Raw genomic sequence first — 10961 nt, 5'->3', positions numbered from 1 at the left:
TACAACTCCCATCATCTCTAGCTAACAGGACCAGTGGTCAGGGATGATGGGAATTGTAGTCCCAAAACAGCTAGAGGGCCATCACTGGTTTATGCAGCGTTTCCCAAACTTGGATTTTTGACTACAATTCCCATCATCCCTGATCATTGGCCATGGTAGCTGGGGATGGTGGGAGTTGTAGTCCAAAACAACAATAACATGTCATATGGGGACCTAAGTTTGGGAAAATCCTGGTCCATTGAAAGCGATCGTTAGTACTTTATTTAAGCTGCGCGGCTCGGAGGAGGTGGTGGCTGCTTGCTCCAACGAACTACAGTTCCCAGAATGCAACGAGCCAAGTCGCGCACGCGCTCTCCCCTTGCCCTTTGGCCGGCTTCTTCCCTGCTTACCCTCTGAGCTGTGCAGCTGGGGAGGAGTGTTTCTCGAGTTGCAGAAGCAGCATGTCCGCTCCCTTGAGGTTTGACGGGCGGGTGGTGCTGGTGACTGGCGCAGGGGGAGGTAAGCAGCAGCGACCTCGAGGGCTTTCAAGGTTGCTTCTTAGTTACCTGCCCGGGTGCAGGTAGGAGGGGGCTGCCTGCAGGGTCTGCAGACGTGGGTCCCAGGCTGCTAGGTGTGTGCTGTCAATAGTAGGTTTCTTTGCGAGCTTCTTTTTGGGGGGACGAGACTAAAGCTGTGCCCTCTTACCTGGGAGCAAGTCCCACTGGGATCTGCTTTTGAGTAGACATGCATTGGGCTGCAATACATGGGATCTGCTTTTGAGTAGGCTGCAAAGATCTTCTATGCATTTAACCTACGTTTCATTTTTGAGTAGACACTTTTGTACTAGAAGATCAATCTAGTTTCTGGCAGTGTCCACGCAGATTCTTCTGGAAAGCTCACACACACACAGTTTCCTGTCGTTTGTTCCCAGATTTTCTTGTTCAGTGAAATCCTAACCCCTTTTATATGCAGCTTTTTTTTTACCTGTTATGGCTGGCAGGTATTTATAGACCGTTTGTGTTGAGAGTGTCAAACTAGAAATGACAAGACCCCAAATCAAATACTCAGTGATGAAGCTCCCTTTCAGCTACTTCCTGCCCCAGCCTAACCTGCTTCACAGGACTGTTGAGAGGACAAAAGCAGGGGAGAGCTTAATCACGCTCATCTCTTTTAGTTCCTCGGAGGAAAACATAGGTAACGAAATAAATAACAACCACCAATGGCTTTGCTTATTGCCACATCAGTTTGCACTGAATTACGCAACTTAATGCTGAATGTGATAATGTAATTGTTACTGACACGGGGACTGCAAAATGAGGCATTCTTGTCCTTTTACCTCCCCACCCTGCAAAACGGCTATTACAAAAATGACAAAAAAAACCCAACAACTTTGGAGTAAGTTGTTAAGTTGCAAATCTTTTCGACTTTCTATTCTTACAAAAGGTAGGAAGTGTTCCTAACTTCACTTCAGAATATTGCCTAGATCCCTGAGATTGTGGGTGGGAATACGTGAGTTTCAAAACCTGCCCACTCACAGATGAAACAGTTCTCAAGGAAGATAATAAGCATGCATAACAAGCCAAGCCTGTGTTTTGCAATATGTACTGCCACTAACTTCTTGAACCATTTAACGTATAGGCGCTCTTAATGCAAAGTATTCTGATTCTAGAGCTAGTACCAGTGTTTTATCCTTTTTTATTAGAACAATAAAATCATCCAGTTGTATAGTTGGAAGGTATCAAGGGTCATCTAGTCTGAGATGCCTTCAGGAATCTTAGCTAAATCATATATGATTTAATAAATTTGCTATCATATCTTTTCAGTTATTATTAAAGCCATATATCTGAACAGCCATCTTTTCAGAGTCAATGATTACCAGCTTCTAGTATACATTCCTGTTATTGCTTAAAGCATAAGGGACGATTCGCCTCCTCTATGGGCTAAGTGAGATCCAACTATTCAGCCCCACTACCTTGCCTCAGAGGACATGAGTGGGAAGACTCAGGGAAGACGTGCCTCCTTTACCTCAGATAATAACAAATAATATTTTTGTTATTTGTACCCTTCCCATCTGACTGGGTTGCCCCTGCAACTCTGGTCAGCTTCCAGCATATGTAAAAACATAACAAAACATTAAACATTAAAAGATGACTTCAGTGAGCTCTGATGCTAGGTAGGCAGAGGGTAAAATGCATAGGCTTGCCATACGTCAGGAAAATTCCTGACACGTCCTGGTTCTTGGGTGTAAAAATGGCATTGGGGGAATTTTGCCAGGGAGAACCCGGATGTATGGCAACTCAATAGGAAAAGCAGCAGGAACAGCTCACTATTTGGGGGGCAGGTCAACAATTTGGGTTTGTTCCTAAAAATAGCTCAATATTTTTGGGGTCTTCCTAAAAAAAGCTAAACAAGTTTGTGTGTGTCAGGAATTTTACTTTTTGAAGTATGGCAACCCTCAAAAGGCAACACCTGAAAAGACCAAGAATGAGGGCAGGAAATGCCACCTAAATGATCCTGGCTCTAATAAGGTACTTTAGTGTTTGTTTTGTGAGCATTTTTTGTAAGGGACTTTGAGAGCTTCTCAGGGCCATAAAGTGCACTGTAAGTATTCTTAATCCACAACGCATTTTATGAACTGGCAGGTTTAGTCTTTCAGTTCTGGCTTAGCGTCAGCACCAAGCATACTGGGACATTGGATAGTGCCAATGTGCCCTGGCACAGCCCACCAGGGCTGATGCCTGCCTTGGTGGATACCCTCAGTGCCCCTTGAGTCCCTCAAGTGGAAGTGCTGCTAAACATGCCAATCTCCTGCTTGTGCACACTTGTGCGCTTACCCAGAAACAGCGGTGACACTGCTGTATTGTGAGTTAATTCTTTAAAGCATTTCTAAGTTGCTCTTTATCTTAAGGTACAGAAATGGCTCCCAGCCCATTTTGGTGCCATTGCCACTGGGTAAAGGAGAGGAGGCCATTTAAAACCTAGCTGCTGCAGGGAGTAGAGGCACTGGAGCGGGCTGGTGGCCCCCACCCCCTGCCTGTCCAGGGCCTCCCAAAATCTATAGCTAGGTCTGACCCAATTAAGCACATTGCAATTAATTGTATGAGATTAGTTGATTCATTAATCACCTGAATCTTTCTAAGTTGCTGCATGAAACTGCTGTGGATCTTTTTGCACGTGAGGTGTGGGAGTGCAGGTTTGGAGTAAGGATTCTTGAGCAGGTTGTTCAGCTAGATAAGCCATGCAAAAGAGGAGTTGGAAGAAACCAAGGGAGGGAGAGGAATTGTCCATAATTAATAACTGGCTTGAGATATGAGTTTCATCCAAGTAAAGTACGTTTTGCCAGGGCTTTGTTAGCAGCTTTGGCACAAAGATCAGTTGTGGGAGAAGGTGTCTGTGTATCAGGCCACTTCAGGTTTGCTAGCGAGTCACATTAGCAAGTTATTTGGTGCCCATTGACTATACCAGGGGTCTGCAACCTTTAAGACAAAAAGAGCCACTTGGACCCGTTTCCGAAGAAAAAAAAACCTGGGAGCCGCAAAACCATTGCGACATTTAAAGCATGCGCGCCGCTGCCCTCCGATCTGACAGCAGGTGGGAAGGTGACGTTGGGACGGTGCGTGACTAACGCACGCACTGCCCCCATGCGATGTCACAGCCAGTACAGCACCCACCACAGTGGGGAGTGTCGGGGTGCACAATGCGCCTCCTCCCCTCACTAGTATATGCCCCAGAGCCGCGGCAAAGGTGTAAAAGAGCCACATGCGGCTCCGGAGCCGCGGGTTGCAGACCCCTGGACTACACAAACCATGGAATAACCAAGATGCAAGCCTCAAGAGGGTAGCTGTCGCAGGAAAAAGATCAAAGAGTCTCACGACACTGTGGAGTCTAACAGACCTATTGTGTCATAAGGTTTTTTTGCTTTTTGATAAAAAAATTGTTAATTTTATTTATGCATTTTTCAGTTTACACTTTGAAGTACATACATGCATCATCTTATTTTACTGCTAGGTAGACTTCCCAACCTATCCCTCATTGACCTCCTAGCACATTTTCTTTGATTTGCTACATTACCTTTCTTTTCCCACCTTTTCTATCCCTACGATTCACTTACCTCCCCCCCGCTTTATGCCCACTTGAAAGTTTGCCTTGATTCCATCTCTTTTTAAATATTCTAGAAAGCAATCCCACTCGCTTTTTATTTCACTGTATTTTCATCCCAGTTTCTTATTGTTACCATCATACTCGCTAGTTCCACAAATTCTGTTAATTTGTGTAACCACTGCTCCTTTGTCGGAGTAATCCTTTCTTTCCAGTTCTTTGCGTAAACTATTCTTGTTTCATAAGTTTTTGTAGACTTCATTTTGTTTGCTGCATTTAATTTCCCACTGAACTCACTGTTTACAGTTCTCCTTGCGCACACCATGTGTATATATCCTGAGTTATAGGCAGTGCTTTTTTCCTGGAGGGGGGCACAGGGGTACGTATATGCCTAAACATTTTGTGAATCTAAGTTTGGCCTCATTGAGGGGCAGTATTTCAATATGAGAAGGAAAATGAGAGTACTCCTAAACATTTTTTAAAGAAAAAAAGTACTGGTTATAGGTATAGAACACTTAATGCATCTGATAAAGTGGACTATAGCATAGCTGTCAAGCGTCCCTTATTTGGCGGGAAAGTCCCTTATCCCAGCGCCTTGTCCCGCTGCTGTCCCTTATTGATGATGTCCCTTAAATTTACCGGGTTTCAAAGGAAGCAGCTCCTCTCTCTCCCTCCCTGCCGGCCAGGGAGGCTCCAACTGTGTTGCTTGGCTGCGTTGCTCACCCAATAAGGAGTCTAAGAACGACTGGGGGGTGGAGCTTGCATGCCTTGTGTCAATCAAATCGGCCGCGTTGCCTGGGGACTCGCCTTTGCTCAGCGCTTCCCAGCAGAGAGGTGACGGTGGTTTCCCTTGCTGCATCCCCTTTGCCGGGTTGCTGCGCTGTGGGAACCACTGCTTGAGGCTTCGTTTGGCTGCTGGCTGGGCTTTCTGCCTTTGGCTCGGAGGGGCTCAGAAGTTGAAAATACCTGTGCTTGGAAAATCCCTTATTTTGGCTGCTGATCCCTTATTTTTCAGGCTGCTGGTCCCTTATTTTCAAATCTATAAGTTGGCAGCTATGCTATAGTAATAAGGAACAGAGGAAAATACCTTATACCAAAGCAGATCATTGATCTGTCTAGCTCAAAATTGTCTATGCAGACTGACTGTTGCTCTCCAGGTTTTCAGATCGGTCCTACATGGAGATGCTCTGGACTGAACCTGGTATCTTCTGCATGCAGATAAGATGCTCTGATCTATGGCCCTTCCTGAAATGTTCAGGAAGTCCACAAAAATTTAGGCCATAATAAATTAGTTTTTAAAGTTGCACAAGGCTCTTTGTTCTCCAAGATGCACATAAATGTTAAAGCTGCCAGTGTCGCAATGCACTTGATAACTGAATAGGGCATTGATTCTATTCACAGAGCGTTTGTTGGAAAAACAAGTTCCCACAGATACGCTGCACTGGTCACTTGCGAATAACCAATTCTAATTTATAAATGCTTTTAAGAAACCTTAGATTTAAGAACGCTGCACTACCAACTTGTCTTTTTTGTGGGGGGGGGCATCTCAAGAGTTAGCCCATTCACCCCATTCATCTCATGAATTAGCCCAACAGTTGGGTATTGTGGGTTGTTGAAGTTGTATGTTGCTATTTTGCTTAGCCAAGTGCCTGTTCAAGTCTGTTTTTGAAGCCACTTCATTTGTATGAAAAAGGGCTTCAGGTTCTGTCTTTGCATTCTAAAATCTTTTTACAAGGATCAATTAATTCCCCCCCCCCCACTAAAGTGGCTTTTGTAGTTCGATTGTCCATGGGATCAAGGCTGAAATAAAAATAGGAGAAGGACAATTGAATTCTTTTACAGTGCTGTTGTGTGCATGTTGAACAAATGGCCCCTACTGAAGAAAGAGTTTTTGCCTTTAGTGCAAAATGAGGAAGGCAATCTAATGCTCCAGTCCTAAACTCCCCTACCTTGAGAGTAAGCCCCAGGACTTACTTCTGAGTAGACCTGGTTAGGATTGTACTGTAAGGTTGCAATCTCATACCCACACAGTCAGTGGGATTTCTATGTAGACAGGCATAGGATTGCACTGTAAATTTATTTGTTGGCATCCACCTGTCTCAAAAGACAATGGAGTGTGCCTCTGGGGGTGATGTCAAATTGCTGGAGAATCACAGCGCCTGCTGCGGCTGCAGAGACTTGTAACTTGTAACTGCTGCCTCTTGCGTTGTTTTTGCTGCGTTAGCAGCACCGAACTGACCACTTTAGAGTGTAGGCCTGGGCAGTGTACATGGAGGTCCTGGGCTGCTCAGACGGCAGGACCCCTCTCTCGGTCTTGCTGATGTGGTCCAAAGGAAAGCAGAGTAATCATTTGGACGCGGGTGGCGCTGTGGTCTAAACCACTGAGCCTTGGGCTTGCTGATCATAAGGTTGGCGGTTCGAATCCCTGCGACGGGGTGAGCTCCCAGTTTCTCAGTCCCAGCTCCTGCCAACCTAGCAGTTCGAAAGCACGTCAAAAAGTGCATGTAGATTAATAGGCACCACTGCGGAGGGAAGGTAAACAGCATTTCTGTGCACTGCTCTGATGTCGGTGTTCCGTTGCACCAGAAGCGGCTTAGTCATGCTGGCCACATGACATGGAAAAACTGTCTGCAGAGTGGACAAACGCTGGCACCCTCAGCCTGTAAAGTGAGATAAGCGCCACAACCCCAGAGTCGTTCATGACAGGACTTAACTGTCAGGGGTCCCTTTACCTTTTTACCTTGCTGCAGGAGTCACTATTCCAGCTGTCTTAGGGACTCTGCTCCGGAGTAGTGTAGTGTTTACCCTTTTCTTTTCACAAAGATGTCTCACAAAGTAGCAGGTACGGATTTTCCCTCAGGGTTTACTCCCAAAGCCTTTCTCACGAATGAGTATAGTCGCTATTTTGGGTGAAGATGAGCATACATTCTAAAGTATGGTGGCTTGAAATGAACATACACCTGCTGTATGTTCAGAAAACTTACGCATCAGAATATGTTTTCAAACTGCTTCCCCCACCACAATCTCCATGACGGAGGCATATTGTAAAATGTTCACCAATGTTAAACTTAAACTTGCAAGGCTACCATATTAACTTGGGAAGTAGTAGATTAATCTACCAAGTTTATTTTCCTTCACTCCATCCATCTTCCCAGAATGAACCATGGCTGCCTAATTTCCTTCTCTACTGCACAGCTTAGTTACATAGATTGTTCCAAGTATTTCTGCAGATGAAAGGACTTAAGCGATTAGCTTCTTCTGGGATAGCCCTCCTGGGAACAAGATCAGCAAGTAAGCCAGGAGTACTGATGACATTCACTTTGGATATCTCTTTCTGAGCCTCTTCTTAATTCTCTATATCAGATGATTGCACAAAACATGGATGTGAAGCAACCTCAGAATAAATGTTCCTTTTCTTGTTGGGTTATCCGCACACACAAACTTGACTTCTTTTTCGGTTTTTAAACTGTTGAGATTCTAAAAGAACTTCTTTTTAATCCCTGGTAGGACTGGGCAGAGCCTATGCCCTGGCGTTTGCTGAAAGAGGAGCTTCTGTGGTTGGTAAGTTATTTACTTTATTTCTTTTGCCAGCAACCTTTGTCATTTGTGATTTAAAGCGCTGCAACTTGTCCCAGCAACCTTTGCACTTCATTTATTTATCTATTAATCGTTGCATTCCTTACTTGTGGAGATCCACTGTTAAGCTTTCCTGTTTTAATTTCTCTGACCTAGTTTTGATGGCAAGACAGCTAGGGATTTTACATAATGGCATACTGGCATTTGGGTAGTACATCTTCTTGCCCACAGGCACAACATGTCTATAGGGAATCTAGTGTTAAGTTGGAGTGGTAGCTACTTACTGGTAAGGAAAACAAAAACACTTGCGGTTCCACAATGCCACATGCAATATTTTAGAAGAGTGTTGTGTGTGTGTAATTTCTTTCATGTCATGTTAATGGTGCTCATGCAACACTGCGGGACTTTAGTGATTAATTGGCTTGTTTTTCATAGTTGGGCAACAGCAGCTTCATGTGATTCATTAAAGGGAACTAAGCAGTTTCTGAGTGCGCAGATATGCACATAGGTTAGGAGCCTACTGGAGCCTACTGGAAACTCTGGAATGTGTTTAATGCATTGGAGGATAAACCAAGTTATGGAAGGGTCTAAAGACAACAGCAATATAAAATGTGTGTTATGGATTAAGTCCTCTTAGTTTTCCTACATGCATGGTAATGTATGTTAATCCCCTTCTGTCCATTAAAATACACTCGTTTCTCATTAGCTAACGACACTTCCATGGCTTATTGAACCTTGAAATAAACTAGGAAATAAAACTCGTTGCATTCTGAGTAAATTGGTTCTGAGTGAAAGGCCTAGTTTGGGCCTGATAATCACTTGCGGTCCATCTTGAGTTCCTCCTTCTACTCGTTGGGGCGCTTTTCAAATTGCACAACTTCTAAGTGTGTGTTGAATTTTCATGTAGCTTTACATAATTTGAAACCTTGAAATCTGGAGCAAAGCTCTTAACACATGGGCAGAGAGTTCTTTCAATGAGTAGCTGTAGTTTCCCAGGATTGCACTTACGGTAGATGCCTTTTCAATGCCTGTTTAGCAAGAACATTTTGAGCTTCGGTTTTAGCAGCAATGGACAAAAGTTCACAAATTGTGTAAAAATTTTAGAAAATGCTATAGCGGGAGTGAGTTGAACACGTTTCATTTAACACTCCACTCTGTGTGTTAAATTTAGCTCATCCTAAACTGATTTGGGTGCATAGTGGGTTGCAAATTTGCACCATGTATCATTAACCCTGATTTGGGTTTGCTTCAAACCATCGTTTATGATTTTGGTTTGGAAGACAACCATAGTTAGGCCATTTGAACATCACAGCAAACTGCAGTTAGTGCTAAACAGGAAAATGAAAGGGAAGGAAGATTGGAGAAAAGGAGGTAATGTCTGAGGGGATGGTAATTTGATCATGAATTGAGTCAGTGACAGAAGTGTTGGTGGCCCTGAATTAAGGCATGGAGAACATGTTTTTCAAATGTTTAGGTATCTCAGAACCAAGCAGAATTACAGGCTTCATTAGTGATGTAGCCAGGAATTGCTATCCTGTTTGCTAATGGCAGTGGGCAACTCTAGCAGTTTATAAATGGCAATTAGGAAAATAATATATATCACTCATATTTTTCTACCAAGCAGCTATTTTGTTTTACAGCTCACAAATTTACGATGCAATCTAAAAGTCCTGTTTCACATTGCAAGCTGCATGTTGCAGCCAGGGCTTTCTTCCACTGCCGCAGCTCCAACAACCAGTGCGACAAGCTGTTGAAACCAAGCAGTTGTCAAAGCAGCTACAGCACAAACTACGCTAAAAGCTTCAGAAATGTGTGCAGTTCCTTTTCATTTTAGCCAACAGCTGCTCTGAATTACAGCTTTTATTCTGGAAGTGGTTAAAGTTGTTTGAAATGCGAGCCTTCATCATTTTTAATGTAAGAATGTTCAAAACATACTCAAAAACAGAGGCTTTGCAGCACTGTTAGAACAGAAGCCTAGTGAACCAAACCTTATACCCTTCTTAAGTTGGCGTCGTATTCTAACTTCTTTTGTCCTTGTGATTCTCAAGTCTTTCAGTACAAGGGTTCCAGCCACTTCAGTCTAGTTTAACATGATACACTTTCAAACAATTGTTAGCCTTTGGGAAATAATCCTAGACATTTGCAGCAGAGACGACTTGGAGATCTATTGCTGTTACCTCAGGTCCTGCCTTTAATGCCATATGTTTTCTGCATAACTGTCAACGTTTTATAAGTGAAAGACCAGAACACTGCAAATATATTCAGCGCATAGTTTCTATATATGCATAGTTCATTTGTGAGTCCTGCAAGTCTTGGTCTGAAGGCACGTGAGGCCTTGGAGCACTTAAGAAAGTCTGGGACTGGTTAGTGCCTGGTTGGGTAACAGCTGGGAATCTCATGTATACAGCCTTGGGGTCAGTGATGGAAGGCACCATAAACATAAAAAGGAAATAAATAAAATTAGTCTTTCAATGTGGCTTTTCAGAGATGCCAAGTATACAGGCCCTATATCCATGAAGGAGCATCTCCACCCCCATGGTTCAGCCCAGACACTTAGGTCCAGCTCCAAAGGCCTTCTGGCGGTTTCCCTCACTGTGAGATTACAGGAAACAAGGCAGAAGGCCTTCTTGGTAGTGGCACCCTCCAAGTGGAATGCCCTCCCATCAGATGTCAAGGGATAAGTAACTATACAACCATTAGAAGACATCTGAAGGCAGCCCTGTATAGGGAAGTTTTTTTAATGTTTAATGTTTTGCTAGGTTTTTGTATACCGTATTTTTTGCTCTATAAGACTCACTTTTCCCCTCCTAAAAAGTTAAGGGGAAATGTGTGTGCGTCTTATGGAGCGAATGCAGGCTGTGCAGCTATCCCAGAAGCCAGAACAGCAAGAGGGATTGCTGCTTTCACTGCGCAGCGATCCCTCTTGCTGTTCTGGCTTCTGAGATTCAGAATTTTTTTTCAGCGCATAGTTTCTAAGTCCTTTTTAATTTAGTGGAGCTTACTCTCAGGTAAAGTAGGGTTGGGATGCAGCCTTAGCCTTAACCAACACTTAGGCTTGTAGAATGCTTTTAAACAGATCATGAGGTGTCTGCATAAGGATATTAAGGATATTAATTTTATGCTATCCCCTGATTCTGTGTATTTTTCAGAACAATTTTTTATGGACACCTTTTTAATGTACTTCATTAACCCTCAAGAATTATTAAACACAGTGGCAAATTTTAAATTGCATTATTTAGTTTGACCACATGGGGGTAATCCTGCTTCATAAATACGATATATATACATATCCACAAGCACAATTTGCT

The 10961-nt window shown here is 43.5% G+C and overlaps 1 protein-coding gene across 1 annotated transcript in view; it reads left to right on the top strand.

The window, feature by feature from the left end:
• Window positions 1-346: 346 nt before the first annotated feature.
• HSD17B4 (hydroxysteroid 17-beta dehydrogenase 4) overlaps window positions 347-10961 on the top strand; it is a 77074-nt gene continuing 66459 nt past the window's right edge. The window contains exons 1-2 of the mRNA XM_028748601.2: window positions 347-498; window positions 7585-7638. Coding sequence (XP_028604434.2) covers window positions 441-498; window positions 7585-7638 — 112 coding nt within the window. The 5' untranslated portion in view covers window positions 347-440. The remainder of the gene's footprint in view (window positions 499-7584; window positions 7639-10961) is intronic.

This window comes from Podarcis muralis, chromosome 11, assembly GCF_964188315.1.
Source record: "Podarcis muralis chromosome 11, rPodMur119.hap1.1, whole genome shotgun sequence".
NCBI classification, from domain to species: domain Eukaryota; kingdom Metazoa; phylum Chordata; class Lepidosauria; order Squamata; family Lacertidae; genus Podarcis; species Podarcis muralis.
This window is presented reverse-complemented; position numbering and strand designations above follow the sequence as displayed.